Source organism: Accipiter gentilis, chromosome 18 (assembly GCF_929443795.1).
Source record: "Accipiter gentilis chromosome 18, bAccGen1.1, whole genome shotgun sequence".
In the NCBI taxonomy this organism is placed as follows: domain Eukaryota; kingdom Metazoa; phylum Chordata; class Aves; order Accipitriformes; family Accipitridae; genus Astur; species Astur gentilis.
In genome coordinates, this window is record NC_064897.1 from 20,132,894 (window position 1) to 20,152,275 (window position 19,382).

At 44.0% G+C, this 19,382-nt stretch overlaps 1 protein-coding gene across 6 annotated transcripts in view; it reads right to left on the reverse strand.

Annotated features, from left to right (window-relative positions):
• Positions 1-15,122: 15,122 nt before the first annotated feature.
• DGKI (diacylglycerol kinase iota) overlaps positions 15,123-19,382 on the reverse strand; it is a 218,909-nt gene continuing 214,649 nt past the window's right edge. For all 6 annotated transcript variants that reach the window (XM_049821631.1, XM_049821632.1, XM_049821630.1 and 3 more), the window contains 2 exons: positions 18,328-18,427; positions 15,123-16,909 (listed from right to left, as the gene is read on the reverse strand). In XM_049821631.1, coding sequence (XP_049677588.1) covers positions 16,793-16,909; positions 18,328-18,427 — 217 coding nt within the window. In that variant the 3' untranslated portion in view covers positions 15,123-16,792. The remainder of the gene's footprint in view (positions 16,910-18,327; positions 18,428-19,382) is intronic.

The following is a 19,382-nucleotide window of genomic DNA, read 5'->3' on the forward strand; positions in this document are numbered from 1 at the left end:
TTTTTCTAGCAGTTTTTTCCTGGGTGCCTTTAAGTGAAATAAACCTCTCTTTAGCTGGCTATGGGGTGTTCAGTCCCTGATTCTGCAAGTCACACACATTTCGTGTTGCCTCGTTACCAAAGTGGGGGCAATAACAGTCCATTTGTCTATTCATGCTCCCAGTTTCTTAGAGAAAGCACTTCTTTCTTTCTTTCTGTTTTTATATAAACCCAAGGAAGGCCTTGATGAGACCTAAATAATGGTCCTAAACACAAGAATCTGACCCTGAGCACCCTGACCTAACTTTAAAGTTGACCCTGGTTTGAGTGTGGGGCTGGGCCAGATGTCCCCACCAACCTAAATTAGCCGATGTTTATATTTCACAGCTATAGAAATTCTGTGTGTGTTTTAATAAGTAGATAGGTTTGTCATGAATGTCTGCACATTGACAAACTGCAGCTTTGGGATCCAGACAGCTTTCTGTAGTTCCTAAAGCCTTCTCGGGGGAGGTTACTCCTGGTGACTCCCACATCCACCTTGGGTTCAGCAGGCTCATAGATCTGTGTACAGTTGGTGAGCCATAACCCATCTCTCACGTTAAACAGGAGGTGCAGTTAAGCCAATTTCTGATGCGAGATGTCTTGGAACAGCAAAGACAATTTGTGAAGGCAGTCAGTCACTCAGCGAGAGCTAGTCCCTTCCTTCCCTCCCCAGATAATTGCAGGTAGACTAACTAGAGATCCTCTGACTTGGAAAGGCTTTGAGCAAGTCTCCCAGTGGTGCCGGGCCCAGAAACCTTGAGCAAAAATCTTACCGCCGGCAATTAAGGAGCTCTGCTGCGTTTAACAGAAGAGGATGTTGCATGCATTGCCTGTGAGCAAACAGCCACCAGAGAATACACTGAATTTGTAGCATCCATCTCCCCTCCCCGTGAAACAATCCATCAAGTGTTGACTAATTGCTGTGGCTGCAGAAGCTAAGTGAACTTTCTTTCCACGTGAGTAGAAAAAAACTTCTTTTGCTGTGTGTCCAAAGGAAGCCTGTAGTCCCCTGCTTTTTTTGCTTGCGTTGTTTCTGCAATCCAGTGAGGATACATAGCAAAGAGCTGCAAAAAACCTCTCATATTGGTTAGGAAAGAAGTGAAGTAGCCACAGGGAGGATCAATATGTCTGGGTAAGACAAAAGTGTGGTTCTGAGACAATTACAACTAAGCATCACAGTCTGGAAGGAGAAAGTTCATTTCTGAGATCAAAAAGCTTCATCTCGCCAAGACACAAGTAGCAAGAAAGAATCTAAAGCAGAACAACTAGCTTTGGCTAACCCAAATGATGTTTCTGAATTATTTGCCATTCCCAAGTCCTTGGATCCAAGGCCTTCATAGAGTCATAGAATCATTTAGGTTGCAAAAGACCTTTAAGATCATTGAGTCCAACCATAAACCTAGCACTGCCAAGTCCACCACTAAACCATGTCTGGAAGTGCCACGTCTACACGTCTTCTAAACACCTCCAAGGATGGTGACTCACCCACTTCGCCGGGCAGCCTGTTCCAGTGTTTGACAACCCTTTCAGTGAAAAATTTTTCCTAATATCCAATCTAAACCTCCCCTGGCACAACTTGAGGCCGCTTCCTCTTGTCCTATCACTTGTTACTTGGGAGAAGAGATGGACACCTACCTCGCTCCAACCTCCTTTCAGGGAGCTGTAGAGAGCGATCAGGTCTCCCCTCAGCCTCCTTTTCTCCAGGCTAAACAACCCCAGTTCCCTCAGCTGCTCCTCATAAGACTTGTACTCTAGACCCTTCACCTTACACATATGTATAATAATTATTACAGATGTCTTTTTTTTTTTTTTTTTTTGGATGACTGAGTTGAGACACTGCAAAAGGCTGTAATTTGGAAGGATCTGTGAATCTATATTCTGCAAAGATTAATATCAGTGTTTGCTAATTAAAAAAAAAAAAAAAGATAATCCAGATACTCAGATACTGTATTGCTAGCTTTTCAAAATCAGAATACAGAAAATTACAGAAATTAAAAAAAAAATCTTAAACATGAGAAGGTTGGAGAGTATTAAGATTCTAAAACAAACAGTGCCTTGTAATCCTAATTATGCCTTATTCTCTTTCCCCCACATATGCACAGAGGTGCTTAACTTCTGGCTACAGGTCCAATCTCCTTCATTATTAAAGGGTGAAAAAAAGTCCCAAATGATCTGCAGAGCACTGCAATACTGAATTAGGTCTCCCAGGATCTGCTCACTTTTTAGAGATGGGCACCACAAGTACAGCTCAGCTTGACTGGAAATCCAGTGTAAGAATCTCAGGGTGACTTGTGGAGTCATGCACTCATGGAGCTACAGATGTAGTACTCACACGGTTTTGTATTAGGGGAAACTTCAAACTACAAGCTGGCCACTGTTTTACCATAACATTAATTCTGGTCACGCCTGTGAATATATACCAAATTTCAGGCCCTCACTGCAACATTAGGTGGCACATAACTGAAAATTAAAATGGAAAACCTTAAGTGACTGGAAAGGCTATGGAGAACTTTTAATAGCTGTGTTGCACTGAGAAACTGTTATCCGGTGACCCCGTATTATGCAATCATCTCATTCAGCTGGACTCAACTGATTATATCTGCCCTTCTATCATACATTTGGTAAAAGGCAGAAGGGAGAAACAAGGAAAAAGAGTGAACAGCCAGAATAATGACCCCTTATATTTATATGGAGCCTTGCAACCCAGTATTACCTACTTCAGGGATGCTAGTGAGACCCATTAGCAAAAAGCAGATACTCTTGGAGCTAAATATATATTCATAAATGGAGTGAGAAAGACCAGAGCTTGTTAGAATATCATCAGTTCTGTCAGCAAAGAAATTTATGTGATACATGCATGCATTAACAGAAGCAGGCAGGTAATCACACCCTATTTCTAGCAAACACAATCCTCAGCCTGCTGGCTAATTATGTCAGCAGCAAAACTCCCAAGTTCTAGACACCAAACACTAGTCTGAATCGCATAACAGCATTGTTTGATTCATGGTGGTTCAGCCTGGATGGGGCTTCAGGATCCAAAATACCATGCGGAGCTACCTATTTAATCTTACTATTTCATTTTTAAATCTCTTCTTCAGTCTCCTATCACCTTTAAAAAAACCAACCAAACCACAACAAAACCCCCTCCAACTACTATGTGCCCTCCACCTTTTGTCCAGCATAACAGAACATCCAGCTGAGCTGACCTACACCCACCCTTTGGTGAGAAGCCTCCTGCTTTCCTCTACATTCTGCATAATGCTGCATCCAAAAGCCAAAACCTCTCGAATGAGAGTGAATTACCCTGTGCAGCGGAGTTCTTGGCAAGCCATTAGGTGCTTTGGTGGCAAATGTAGAACAAAGGAGGCTGGAGTCAGAAGTTCTTCTGACCGTCAGTGCTGCTGATTTTTGTTGGCTCCCTGATTAGACAGCAAATTGATCACAGGTATTAACCAGGCAGTGTTTCACTTGGCTTCTTCTCATGCTACAGACTGTCCATCTGAGTTTAATTCCCAGCAAGTAGCTCCCTTTTCATATCCATGGGACACAAAAATCTTTATTTTTCTGGGTCTTGGGATTCACAGCTTGCCTTCCTACCTGCGGGATTGCTTGCCTTACTGAATGAGAGCAGCAGGATCCATGCAGTTGGCACGCTCATACTTCAACTCCACGTTCACATCAAAACAGTTCCTGACAAACACACGCAGAGACACACACGCTCACACATCCCTAGTGCCACTTAAGATTATGGCCAGATGGGGCAGCAGAAGAGAGGGAGCAGCTCTGAAGGTGTCCTTGTCCTGCGGTACGCCTACTGTGAACTAATATGGCTGTAAATACAATACTCATGTATCAATATCAACCCTTGAACGTGAAAATATGAGACCCAACACCTTGAAATTATGGGACTGCTTCCAATATTTACCTATTTTTAAAATTAACAACCTTGGCAACATCTCTTACAAGCATCACTGCCTACTTTAAAAGATCCCTTGTGAGAGAGAATCACATTTTAACTGCAGGAAAATACTGAAGTCACTTGGCTGCAGTGAAACTGCAGGGGTTTGGGATTATTTTTTTCAAAGCAAATTATTCCTGTCAGGATTCTTTTTTTTCCTCCTGAGACTGGATTTTTTTTCATTGTAGTTACATTTCTACTATGAAAGACTTAGCTTTTTAAAGAAACAGTTAAAAGTTGCTACATTTCATATGTAAAGAAAGGTTGCACGAAAAAGGGAATTCCTCACTTAAGAAAGTGTGTTATCCTACGAGAAAGATATTTATATACGTCTATGTATATACATATATGAATTTCACCAGCTTTATGAAAGATTTTTGTAGGGTAAGTTGGCTAGAAATCAGGCCTGAAGCAGCTAACATAGCTGAAATGCTGAGGAACAAGGGCAAGTTACAACGGATGAGCAAAGCAACAGTTGGACTCTCTTCAGAACTACATACACGTGCAAGGCCACACACATTCAAGAATTTGGGGTGCAAAACCGGTAGGATGCAAAGCTGTACTCTCATTTTTTTTAAACGCACCACCGAGCAGCATTGCCTGCAGGTGGTGGAACACCTCCAGATGTTGCTGCGAGGGCAGCTCTGAGCACATCAAAAAGCATCTCTTCTCCACAGACATTCCCAGAGAGCAGCTGGCAGCCATTTGGTGCGGCTTGTTACTGCAAGGGACACCAAGAGGAGTTAGTGCTTTGTACCACAGTGCTTATGAACGGCAAAGCTGTGCTTGGCAGTGCTTTACTCGCTGTGCAGAAAAGCCCAGTGTAACTCATGACTAGGTTACATCCTCACCCAGCTCCAGCCAGTCCTGCACAGTTAAGTCCTTTTAGCGCTATTATTATTAATAATAATATGCTTAGGCTGAATGAGACAGCAGGAAAAGGGGGCTTAAGGTATCCTTTAAAAGAGACAAGCACACAGCTGGCTGCTGGCAGCAGCGGTGAGCATCAAAGGGCTTGGAGGGGAGGGGGGGCCAGGACCACGTGCAAGGGAGGTGGTTTTGTGGCAGGCGCCGTCGCAGGGAGACAGGGCAAAGGAAGCATCACGAAATGATTCAGAAATACGATTTCAGGATGGGAGAGCAGAGGCAAGGGAACCGTTAAGAAATACCGAGTTGCGCGGGAGAGAGGCCGTGAAAATTTAGTGTTGGAAGTGGCGCAGAAGCTCCTTAGTGGGGCAGGGAGGGCAGCTGCTGAAGGCAAGAAAGCGAGCGATGGCCATGACAGAAATTTCTTCAATCACACACAGCTGGGCAGAAACAAACAGGGTCATTATATGCTCATGGGTTAGTCTAAAACAGTGCTAAACTGAGAACCTAAGATAATTGTGGGTGAATCAGAGAAACGCTCCTGAGATGCATAGCTAAGACCCCGAGGTGACCTATAGTCCTGCTAATCTCTGCTGGATCTCTCCTGCACACCCTGAATACTGTGCTGACAATCTGAGCTTACTAAGGGACTGAGAAGATTTCCCTGGAAATATTAAGGGTATCATTAACTTTTTTCATTACCACAAGCTTGAAGTTGGCTTATCCAGAGGCTTAAGACTCCACTGCCAACCCTCCCCTGCACTGCCACGCACACACACACACGCAGAATTTTGACCCTTGCATCCCCCTAACTCTTCACAACTTTTGAGTCACACCAGTCTTTTCGCTCTGCCAGAAGCAGCAACCCAGCTCCACTGGCAAATAACACAAGGAAACTCAGCCCAGCCAAGGCATGCGCTTCTTCACTTTTATTCTGTACATTTCCACACAAGTCACAATACAGAAAAAGTGTCCAAAAGGAACGGTAACCAGCTCTTTCAGCGTATACAGGTTTCTTCCTTCCCCCAGTTTAAAATCTCCTTGTTTAGCAACACAGTGATCAAGATACTTCGTATAAATAGGAAATGCAAGAAAATCAGGGAAGAAAATACTTTCTCACTTTGTTACAAAAACCCCCTCCCCCTTCCCGTATCCCCCGTCACTGCTGATTACCTGGACCCTGATTCTCTGTTGAACACGTAGCTTCATTTCATGGGTGCTGCTGCATGCCTCGGATTCCTTTTGCCAGCTGGCAGCCTCATGATGCACAGCTCCGGGGCATTATGCATGGGGTCAGGCAGCATAAAAGAGCCCTTTGTGATGTTATTACAACTCCTGGAACAGATGTGGGTTCAGATAATAGGATATGTACAAACACTGGAACTCTGGATGCCCATGAAATGGTGGCTGAATATGCGCATTTGTTATTTGGGTTTACTGCTCTGTTCAGAGGACTAAACACACTATGAAGTGGTCCAGATTCTGACCTCTGTCACATCTTGGTTCACCTGAAGTGAATTCAGTGCAGAGGAGATCAGGATCTGTCCTTTATCCTTCCTCCGTCATCTCTAGGAAGCAGCAGGTGAATATCCACTATATAGCCCAATGGAAACTCAGCCTTTCCATCATGAGCCTGTTCATCACCATCCGACATGACCACGACTCCTTCTTAGCCTTGTTCCTTTTTGCAGGAGACACCTCCGGTTCCCTAACTCTTCGCTAACTGTTGTCCTCGTTCTTTATCAATTTTCATCTATCATTTGCCAAGCAGCCAGAGATGCTAGCGTGAAGGCCAGAGAGTCTGCTCCCTCAGATGTTTGGCTTCGTTCCCCAGAAACCTTTTGTATCAACAAACTCAAGTGGTGATTTCTGGGCTGTTGGAAAAGATACTGTGATACCTCAATGATAGGATAGAGGTGACAGAAAGAGGTATTTCTGAGATGGGCTCTCCCAAATGAAACACTGTGCTCAGTGAACTGAATATGATGGAATACAACTGCTCTAAAATTCAGCAAAATATTGCTCTCTGGAGGGAGGGCAACCAACTGAATGCTTTCATTGACTGGAAATATCACCTGAGATAAAATTTTTAATAAAAGATAGCTCAGACATGGAAATCAAGCATGAGAAGTGCAAACTAGCTCATTAGAAACTTGTCATCCTCCAGCACTCTTTACTATCTCAATTTAAGCCAGCTAAACTAAAAAGCATGGGACAGGGCTATTCCCACTGTCCTTCAAACAATGGTTCCAAAAGAAGCAGGATACTATATGGGAGAAACATTGCAAGGCATGACAAAAAAACCTCATAAATAGTTAACAAGCAGTTTTTGGCCTCGGAACACAAAGCACCTTACCTGTGTGTGTATGGGGAGATGATATTATCCCCATTTTGCAGATAAGGAAACTGAGGCACGGGAAGGTTAAAAGACTTACCCAAACTGACTCAACGACAGTGGCAGAATTAAAACCTCAACCCCTTGATTTGCTACCTTCTGTTCTATCCTTTTGACCACAGTACCTCCAGAGAGACGCGCTGATGAATTACAACACCCAGCAAGTGCTTTCCCTATTCTGTGACACAACCACGTGACACAGTTAGACTTGTAAACTCCCAGAAACCAGAAGCGTATTATTAATCAGAGTGATCAGGTTTTGCATAACCTTTACGTCTTGCAATAAAACAAGAAGTCACTTCTTGCTCAGAATAAATCCCCACCGAGCAAGCAGTGACAGTCTCATAAACCAGGTTCAGTCCATACGTACATTGCATTTTCATTAGCACACACTTGCAGCTTGATGAGTATCCATAGGAGAATCGTGTTTCCCCACAACACATCCTGGCTTTTCCCTGTGCAAGGCTGCAAAGCCATAGCTGTTCCAAAAGCTGTGCAGAAGAAAAGGAGCAATAACAGTGGCACAAAGGCAGGCCTGTAGTTTGTAGCAAAATGTTCTGCTCACTGACTCAGAGAGGACACTGAAACCTCCACGGACTGCCAGAAGGTTTGTGTGGGAGACGCAGAACACGAGTCCTCAGCTGCATCATTGGCTAGACTTTCCAAAATCTTTCAAAAGCCTCCTGCTTCCAAAAAGCTGGCTGCATCCAAAATGACTGGCACAGGGTTTACAGCACAAAATAATACGGGCAGAAGTAAAATAACCTTCATTTCCCACCGTGAAAGCACGTTTCACCTTGTGGAGGTTTCTACAAAGAAATGCTGGCAGTCATATTCCCTGTTCCACTCCCCAATGCACTGCACCCTGATGGGCCAGTGGCCAAGGCTAGCACCTCCCAAGACCATTTGGAAAGGGATTTTTAACCCTTGATTATTTCATTTTCCAGTAGAGTTACAAGACATGGAGCATATGCAACCCATGGTGTGAGGACAGCTAAATGGCACCCATTACAAAAGGCAATCCTGGGGCTGCCCCCGGCACCGGGAAAAGAAACAAAAAGAGCTTGGAAGAGCCCTTAAGAAAGGAAGGCAGCTGCTACAGGCTTACTGATGTCCGTATGTATTTTACACTCCTCCTGGCACATGGTGGGGTGTCTGGAATAGGTAGCCTCCAAAGAGTTATTTTTGCCGGTAAGGTGATAGATGGATCTTTCTGCACATAAGGCATCCCTCCCTTTTCCTCTCCCCAGATCTGTGAGGTGCAGCACTAAGCTAGAGAGAGACAAAGCTCCCGAGAGCTTAGTGCTTTGAAGGCTCAGCCACTTATTTTCTTTTCTCCCAAAGCTGTTGCGTGATCAAAGGAGGCAGATGGAGGAGAATCACTCTGCAGTGACATGTAAAAGGAACAAAAAACCTGATAAGCCTCTGCCATCTCCCTGTGATTTATCTGACATACATGCTGAGCGGAAAACCGTACAGTAGCAGGGCCAGCCATTTCACACGAGAGACCAGCACACTCACGCACCAGTTGGAAACAGCTGCCGCTTCTCGGAAGCATGTCACGGAGCAACACAATCACATTTGCCCAGGCAAATATTATTTAACAGGAAAATCACAAAGGGAAGGAACGTGAGAGTAGAGTCCCCAAATTTTTTTTTTCTTACTGTTATTAAAACTCAGTCTGAAAAGATTGAAATCAACCCTTCAGGTATCAAATACCCAAGTCCACCATGCTGCCCATCTGCTTAATCCCAAGGCATTACAACTGTCCTCGGAGGTACCTTTAGTGCTGCACTCCCATCTCGTTCCTAGTACAGCAGAATTTCAACATTCCCTATCCATGTCTGGGCATGGTCAGAGGAGATCCAACCATCTGCGACTGGACAACCAGAAGCGTCCCAGAGGCAAGCACAATGAGCAGAATTTTGACCTTTCCAGTCAAAAACGAAGGTAGCATGAGCTAAGGAAAGAAGAGACGATCAAAGAATAAAGACTTCAGTAAGAAAGGTCTGAAAAGGACAGGTCAAAAGAAGGTAAGGAAAAGCAAAGAGCATTGAAGATTATTTAAAATCAAATTTAAATAAAATTATGTTCCATTTCCTTCCTGCCATTAGCCGCCAGCAAGCTCACTTTTTTCTTAGCTTTGACATGAATATACTGCTCCCACATGCCATGGAGATAAGGACACTGTTAAATAGTGGCAAGACCACAGGAGAAAACAACTCACAACTGCACCCACCTCCTATTAAAACAGGCACTTCAACAGCAGTTTTCCCATTCTGATCAAGAAAAAAATAACTGGGCCTGGAAAAAGGGCTGAAGCGAGGCACAGGAAAGGAAAGCCAACTATTCACTTTGTGGCCTATAGCGATAATTTCTTTTGATGTGGCATGGTTTCCATTCATTTAGAAGGAAAACCTCCGGTATAGCTATGGAGTAGGAAGAGGTGTCCTTGCACAACTTAGGGCTCATGTCTCACTTCCTAAAGCCTCAAAATTTGCAAATAGTGGGGTGTGCCCCACCAGCCTGCGCAGTGATCCCTGCAGGGGCAGGAATGGGATACCCCCTGCAGTTGGATGACAAATATTGGGAAAAGTGAGCATGCAGAAGAAATGCATACATTTCACTTTATTAAAAGTAGATACATCTAATTACAGTAAAAAATTACTCATTACAGTGATATTCATTAGCTAGCATTGCAGCGCCCTACCCAGAAAATAGCAATGCTTATGGAAACCATTCTGTAGGGTCCTCATTCCCAGGGGCCAGCTTAGCTTTGCTTTTCTAATTTTGCTTTCTTTCATTTTTTTTTGTGTGAATGTTGTACAGGAAAAAAAGCCCTAGGAAAGCGGGCCTAGCTATTAGAGCCTAATTAGCCAAGTAGAAATCACTCATCTCTGCTGCATCAGGCTCAAGAGCTTCTTGAGCTTCTTCTCCATACCTACAAACCTAACTGGTTCCTACAGTTCCTAGACAGGATCTGGATTCCTGAATACGTGTAGGAACAGGGACTGCCTTCTCCCTCTGCTTGGCCATAGGCTGAGGAAAAAGTGATAATTGAAGGTCATTAAGGCAGTTGGAACCAGAAGACGATTTTTCTCATTAAAATAAAGTGTAGCACTAAGAAATGAATTGCTGCTGTGGTTCAGGCATTAGTAGTTAGATAATTGCTGCAGCACTTGTCATAACGGAGCACTGGATTGCCACGCTGCACGCTGCGCTGAGTGATGGGTTACACATCAAGCAGTCTCCTAGACAGGGACTAATTGAAGAGCCAGGTGTTACACTTTGCCAGCAAAAGGAGGCTGGCTCTAGATGAAGCAATTACATATGTAGTACTATATTGCTAAAAGAAGTAGTGCTTATTTCTTGCATGTCAAAATGCTACAGCTTCGACATACTTTGTATATGAATGCTGGAGCTGTTAACATATTGGTGAACTCTGAAATAGCATTCCCAAATCAGGGTTCTGTTTCTAGTGGCCAAGGGCAACATAATAGAAGGAAATTTCTGAAGAAAGTAAGTCTTTCGCTTTCTCGGGTATTCACCTTCTTGTATGTGTCTGTTGAGAATCACTGCCTTCTTAGATTCCCAAAATCTCTTCCATGTAGGGGATCCAAGAGCATAAACTGACTGTTTTCAAAGGGCTAAGCATCAAACTATTTCCTGAATTACAGATGTGTTTATGTGGAAACAAATGCTTTTGTTGCAAGGCATCCCCCTGCTTAGACTTCAGAAGTCATCACATGCTACATCAGAATAAGGGGTTTTAAAACGAGCTGCCTGTCTTCCCCACTCTCTGGGTAACTACATACATGTGTACTCCATAGGATAGATTGTCTTTTTTTTTTTTTTAGAAAGCAGTCTGAGAAACAAGAAACTGCAGCTGAGACTGGAATGTGGCACCTTATAAATAAGGCAGGAGACAAGATGCACTCTGATGGCTGAATACAGTAAGGTTATTCAGCTCTAAGCCTGCCTAATCAGTGAAGTCAGACGTAATGAATTTACTGGTGTGATCAAGGCCTGCAGGAGGGAATTTTCCCCTTTTGCAGGATCGGCACCATACGTGGGCCAGGAAATCCCTTGGCCAAGGTGGGGGGAGTTGCTGCAGTGCACATGTACGGGGGACAAGAGAATCCCACTCTGCCTGGGCACCACCATGGGCAGCAGTGCTGGAAACATGCTGGGGAGGGAAAGGGAGAACCCTGGGCTCTGGTACCTGCAGAGGATCTCAGGTAGGCAGTCCAGAGAAGCGTGGTGCCGTGGCACAACTTGGAGTACACGTAGCCGTGGTCACTGCTTTAACTGCTGGGTAGTCCATCCCTCCCAAGCCAGCTTTTACATAGAATTAGAAGTGAGAAACTGCCCAAGTACTTGGCCTACTTCTGGGCAGCCCGAGCCAAGTGTCAAGCTGCTGTAGTCCGTCTGTCCTAGTAACTCCTCAGCAACAGCCGAGACATCCTGACTCTTCTGTTCACCCCAAGAGCTGGGTGCAGGGCTGGATTATAGCTCCTCTTGAGGCATTTCCACAGTGCAGCCGTGAGCTGCATCCTGCCCTTCCAAAGGGAGTTAAAGCACTGAAGCTCAAGACTCATCCTCCACATGAAATTCTGGTCTTCGTCAACATGCTAGCAAGTCACTTTTAGCACATTACTGACTTGCCATTGCAATCAACAGATTTTGGCAGGCACCTCACGGGATTTTAAAGCGGTAGTTATCCATTACTAAGAAAAATAGTTGCGTACACTGCTGTTAAGAAAGCAAAATGAATACCACAGTGAACCCTGTAATACTGTGTCCTATACCTTCACAGGTATCCAGAAAGGCACAGGTATGTGATAAACTGTTTCCAGGACTGCTGAAATGACTGAAGATACTAATATTTGATGCTTTAGATTAATTAAGAAGCTAATAACCCAATGGCGATTTGGCTTAGATTCAGTGAGGTAAAATAGAGGAAATAACATCTGATGAATGGAAAAGAATAAGTATAAGGGAGATAGAAATGTTACTTTCAACAAGCTTAAACACCATTCTTATAAAATACTTCTCCATGGATGTTAGTTTGGTGCAAAAGAAGCAGAAAGTGTGGGAAAGAAAATGACAGACTTCAAAGGGATCAGCACGAGGAACTGCTTCCTTCTTGGAGTACATGGAGTGCAAGGACAGAATTGTCCTTGGAGTGTTTTCAAGGCATCCAAATTCCCAGCATGTCCATACATTTCTTGAGTACCATTAAACTCCCAACAAGCTTAAGGCTACCAACATACCTTGCCCATTTCATAGCTTTTGCCCAGAGTTAGATCATCTCAACCTGCTTTTGATATACTGGAAGGGTCAACACATAAGCATACCCCACAGGAGGCATCTGGGGTGGCTGAAAGGAAAATAGCCACCTTCTAGGTGAGGTTGTGTGTTAGTGACTTTCACTTCTGTGCACGTCGCTGTCATAGCAAAGACAAAGACAAAAATGAGCAAAACAGGCCATTACATACTACTCAAACCAACCTCCCACGGCCACACCACCAGAAAAACCATGTGTCCCATCTATTCGTCTGCAACAGCACCAGCTCTGCAAATACAGCTGGGAAGATCAATGGCAACAAAACATCAATTTTGTTCTATTTTCTTTATGTCTATGGTGCTTCTATATGACAGTCCTCATGTAGCAGGGGACATCTCAGGTAGTCCGAATCCAGGCTACAGCACCATGAGTTGAGACTGAGCAATTCTACTGCTGCTGGGGAAAAGCAAGGGTGACAGGCGACAGTAAAAACATCTACAGACAACTTACAGTGCTAAAACACAGACAAGCCATTACATGAAATGGTGAAAGAACCACTGGAGTCTAAGGTCTGTTTCATAACAGGCAAAATTTGCCTTGAACTCCTGTCTTACATGAGTCACTCAGCCTCACACCTCATGATATTCAGGGATGCTATAATTAGTGAGAAATGTATGACATTGTTGTGTCTTGGATACCACATAAAGATACCTCTAACATTGAAACATGAAATAAGAATAACTGATGCTATTAAATAACAAAAGTAATTTTATTTTATCAACATTATAAATATTTTCTTTCCCTTCATTTAACTCCAAAATGAGATAGTAAAACCAGTACAATGGAACAATTCAGGAGCTCCTCAGTCCTATTGAAAAGGGTCCCATTTAATAACAAATTAAAATGGCAAATGACATTTTGTCAGTCCGCAACCTCATTAGCTGAGCATCCCTAGGTACTTTGTCATTCAAATGGCACAATTCTAAATGTGTGCGCATATGTGTGTGTGCATCTATATATATGCATACTGATTTATGAGTATACATATATATAATAATAAACACACATAAATAGACACAGACACTGAACAGAAACTTTTAGTAAATCAAAGCGTTTTACATGTAATTTAAGTGGGTTCCCAGCTGCACACTGAAATTTGGGCCCTGTGCAATGCAGGCATAACGACACTGTGCTAAGCTAGACCCCAAGTGCTCGAGAGATTCAATACGTACGTGTCACCTTTAACTGCTGCAGAGTCTGCCTGCTTCTGGTGGCTGTCCAAAACCGAGAATCCCATCACACTTGAAAAGTGGTGAGGAGCAATCCTGCAGCATCCTGGCCCCAAACCGCTTCCCTCAATGAACCAACTTCTGATATCCCTGGCCCTGCATGAGCCATTGCAGAAAACAATATACATGCTCTATTATCTACAAATACAATACATCGCCAGCATCTAATGCATTATTTGTGCAGTCCTTTGGGACACCTTGAATATTAAAGGCACTACATACAGCCAGCTCCTGTCCTATCTCCAGTGCTGGGGTTTATTTCCATCATACAGTAACCACCTCCTGCGGAGCACACAGCGCGGGCAGAGGCACAACAGGCTCACTCCGATCATGGCATCGTACTCCAGCTGCCAGGGAAAAAGGCGAGCCAGACTCTCTCATGTGCTCTAAGCTCCTTTGAGCAGTCCGAATGGCACAAAGGAGCTCAGGAAACCTGCCCATCCTGCCAAGCTGCTCCAGAGCCAGCCCTTGCTTCAGCCACCCTCCAGGCAAAGAGGGATGTCTCACCGAGGCGAGGACCACCAGGGACAGAGAGGGACCAGACCCAGCTCCCTTGCAATAATTAACGTGTGGCCTCTGGAAGCTACCTGTGATTAGAGCGAGCCTTTACTTCTCCACCTGCTTCATGGGACTAAAGGACCAGGGAGCAGCAACAGGGTCGCTGGCCGTCCTCTGCTCAGGCACCGCTCTGGCCTCAGCACAGGACACAACCAAGCCCCTGGTGTCATTGAAGCTTCCTCCGTCTCTCATGTCAGTAAAACAAAGCAAAAAGATAAAACTGATACTAATAGAATTCTTGGGTTTGTCAAATATATAGAAATATTACAGTAATGCCTTTCCTCACAGCTGGGAAATGATGCAAGGCCTACCATGACTCCACAGCGTGAGGATCTTCCTTGTGGAATTTTCACATACATCAGAATTATTCTCTGATTTTTTATTTTAACAGTTGCCAAATTCTGTTATAATATATACACATATTGACCTTTGCCACAAGGCCCTGGATGATTATCAAGGGAAGGAATTTGGCTTTCATATTTTATTTTTTAAACAAGAAAGGTAAAGACAGAAAATAAGACAAAATACATTTCATGTCGCCATTGATCTATAGATTACAAATACATATAGTTTCCTTCCAGAGGAAGAAACACTAAAGAAATATTTTGCTCATATCAAATGAACTTTTGAAAACAGAAAAAAAAAAAAAATTTTTTAGCTCCTCCCTCTCTGCCACAACACTCTTGTTTAAAAAAAAAAAAAAAAAGAAAAAGAAAAGAATCACATTCATTTCATTTCCACAACTTCTACCAAGGAAGAGAAACTTATCTGAATAATGACCTGAGTTATTTTCATGGTTTCCAAACTGCATGTAATCCCGATGATCACCATCTACCAGAGACATACACCTAGCAAGGCGTGTGAAAACAAACACCGGTAGATCTTTCAAAGCAATCAACAAAGCAAAATTCAAAAATCTATTGCAAGAATTATGCCAAAAGTGGGCCATGAGAATCTTCAGGGGAACTGGTCAGACAAAGCACAAGTGGAAGCTCTGCTGTTCCTGGCAGCTGAGCTGTCTGTAGCAATCCAAAACCTGAAGGTGAATGTTTTGTGTATGCCTGTGTGTATGCGTGTTTGCTTTCTCTTCTTTTGTGATTATAATCTTTGAGGTAAGACAGAACAGATGAGTACAGAAGACACAGCTGGCCTTTACAGCAGCTAAGCAACCTTACATTTCCAAGCCTATAGTGGGTAACAAGGGAAAGAGTTGCCGCGTGTCCTTTTCCAGTAGGATAGCAGCTCTGAAATTTTGTTCCCTTGGGGAATTGGGTTCAGCCGAAGAAGAATTTCCTATTACTCCCAGCGTGACCAGGGTGGTGCTCATTCGTTTGTTGACGCCAGCAAGCCTAGGCTGACCGCTGATGTTCTAGGTCTCCTTCCTACCTCTGGCCGTAACACAAAGGGGGACTGGTCCATAAGTCAGTCCATCAGAACCCCCTCCGTCTTGCACAGATCCCTCCCCAGTGTAAAACCCATCTTTTCAAAAGTCAAAAATAGCTATCAACTTTTAGGCAGGCCTGAAACCTGACCAGAATCAGGTCGGTAATTATACACGCAACGGTGGCGTGAGAAACCTTACTGGTACCTTTCTGCTCTGCTATACAATGTGGTGTATCCTATATAACTCCTTTCCATACAAATGACTGTCTCGTGAGGATACTGTAACCGTATACCCAGCAACAATGAAGAGGTTAGGTTTTGTTACTGCTGTAAATCTAACTGTGCCCCACACCCTGGGAAACAAGGTAATAGGCAGAGTCCTCTCCAAAAGTGAGAAAACTCCCCGGTGATTGAGCGCTGAGGATGCAGCTTCTGAGAGGACAGCGAAGGAGGGAATGCAGCCAGTGAAAACATTGGATTTTTCCTAAGGGCATCCAGAGCTCCTCAAATTTTTTGCTACTGCCTGACCGTTTGTGAAGACTTAACGCAGAGATAACAGGTACTATTGAACTGATAAGAAGTGAGGGGAATGGGAGAATAAAAGGAATGCAGGGAACTGTAGGTATGGAGGAGGGCCTGGTTGGGTATTTTAATGTCCCAGTTAGTTTGGTTCCCCCACACCCTCTTTTCTCTTTCCTTTTTTTTTTTTTTTTTTTTTTTTTTAAATAAATTGTACAGATGAACATGGGAGAAGTTCATGCTACTTGCTGGAAGCAATAAAGGTAAATTTCCGTGGCCCATGGATTCCACAGACCTTTGAGTGTCCCGCCTCATCCATCATGGGCTAGCTTATGGAACCTAACTGTTCCGTGGCAAGACTCAGTAGCCCTTAGAAACTGGTGGCATGTCCTCAGGTATTTTCCATGAGAGTCAGAGACACGTTGATTCCATCAGCTTCTTCCTCATACGATGCCTGAGTGCTTCAGGTGCAGCCTTGCGATTTCCAAGGATCATCTTCTTCGATGTTTTCAGACATCAGACTGCTGTCTCCAGATCCTCATGTGAAACCATTTGGTAGTTTTGTCGACTTTCCAGGTAGGAGGCCAGATCTGGGTCACCAGCTTGCTGAGCCCTGTCACGAGGGGTCTTACCCTATAATAAAGAAACATGAAGAGAAAGTCTTGTGCTAACATATTTAGAAGAACAGATGAAAACATGACCTGGAGAAATTACTACAGGAAAGATAGAAGCAAATTTGGAGAGTTTACTTATTTGTTGTACAAGTTGGTGTTAAGTTTTTCTATCAGTCACAAGATTCTGAAGATTTCCAAAGTCCTTGTGTGGTTTAGGACAAATCATGCAGTTCTGCAAGAACATGCTCTTTGATACAACACACAGAAGGGCTCCCATGCTGGAAGGAACTGATTTTTCATTCTAGGGCTACAATCCCTATGTGAATGAATATGACACACAGTACTATAGCTAACACTTGAAAAGTGCAGTGCACTTCACAGACTACACACTTTGCTAAGGATGTGCAGAGAGAGATGCTCAACACCTGAGATGAGTTCAACGTGTCTCATTCTATCTCAAGTACAAATCGTTTTTCAGTGCATCAACTTGCTATTCCATTATCTGAGCTCCTTATGAGTACTGTTAAATTGGACCACAAGTCTATGAAAAATATTGGAAACATGTTAAAGTATCTCCACAAAACCAATCCTGCTCCTTGGATTTCTGGGCAGATGAAGATTAACAAGTCAGAAACCACTTGTCTGGATTTCAGCTGTTGTGGAAATTATTTTTTGCAATGTACAGTACTCTCATCTGAAAAAAAGATTACTTCTCTCTCCCTTATAGGCTACCCCATACAGCATAACATGGTAGGAATTGTTTTTAATTGTCTTGCTGCAGCAAAGGTGCTTTTGACTCTGCAACCTAGAGATCCAGCCACCTCTCAGCTGCTGACCACAGGATGCTTATGTTCAGAAATGCCAGAAGGGCAGCGTCTGGACCATGTTCCTAAGTGATCAGATTGTTGTATTGACAGAATATTCCTAGGGTTTAATTTTGCCCAGACTTCTTTCTCAGCCAAGAGTACACCGAGAGAAGGTTGTGGTTAGTGTCACATGAGTGAGTGTAGGGGCAAGCAAGGGCAAAAGAAAATGGTTAGCCATGCTCACAAAGCAAGGCAGCCACAATAACCAAGCCTCACAGATGCTATGCAATCACAAACCAAGACTCCCCCAGGTGGTCCTTGCCCACAGGCCTCTCTTTTGACCACACAAGAGGAGGATGCTGTGCCATGGAGACGCCTCATTCGCACCCAACGCACCGAATAGTTTGAGGCCAGGCTCTCACTGTGGTGAAGATGACCCACGCTGGGGACTGAACTGAAGTCTCTTGTACTTGTTTAAATCAATACAGTTTTCTAAATAAAAATAGCTTGTTTTAAAAGAGCTGCTCTTGGCACGCACGAGGAAGCCTCAATCATGCAAACAGTAGGGACGGATGCTGATCGGTCTCGCTTGGCTGCAGTATTTTATAACTGGTTGACGGGGCTGGGTTACCTTGGAGTCCGTCTTTCTCAGAGAGGCTCCCGCATCCACCAGGAGCTGGCAGATGGCGCGGTGGCGCTGGCAGGCTGCCTTGTGTAATGCTGTCTCACCCCTAGACCAAAGTACAGAAACCAGCAGTGAGACACATCACACCAACGTACATTTACGAAGTATGAGGTGCAGAGCACAGACAGAGAAGGATGCCGCATTTCTGCGAGGTTCCCTCTCTACATCCTTTGACTCAGTAGGAAAGCCTGCAACGCGCAAATAGCAGACGGAGAACTTCTGAGGGGTGGGAAAGAAACATGCACAGGTTTATGTATTCAAAGGACTGAATGTCACGTTCCCATCCAACCACCAGTTCTGCTAACTGCTGCAAAGGCAAGCTAGCCACCTTGTTAGTTCACAGCAGGGAAAGCAGCAACAACATTCCTTTCTTCCTGCAATTCCGTTCCTCAATCTCATTCTTGGACGCATCCTAGAAAACTCCTGCCCATCAAAGACATGACTGGTGCACTTGCTGCCCTGGGTCTGATACCCTGCTCTCTTGGACGTATGAGAGCAAGAGCTGTGTTTTTGTTTTCCACCACTGGACTGGTGAGCTACTGGGGAAGCTTGAATACATGCTTTTCAAAGGAGAAGGCTGTGTAGTGGGAGCAGATTTATTGCAATGCTCCTCACTCAGACTGGGGCTACGTGTAACAGGATTCTGAGACTGACTGTAGGATCGAGGTTAAAGGAATCTATCTAGATTTGCCTAGGAAGAGGAGGAAAATATGCTTTGAGTGGGTTGCAAAAGTGTCCTCAATACTAGTATCCAACAAGTAGGGCCATTACATAACCTCCAAAATAACAAATGACAAGAAATACACGTAGTAGGACAAATTTTGCACCTACCTACCCAGAAAGTCAGAGTGCCTAAAGGAATTTCAGCCTCAGTCCACGACAGGGCAAGTTGAAATATTGCTAGGCAACCTTGTAATGAATCTGCCTCTGCTGCATGAGAACTAGATTCAGAATGGGATACTATCCGATTTCCCCCTGAAGATCAAAAGACAAATTCATGC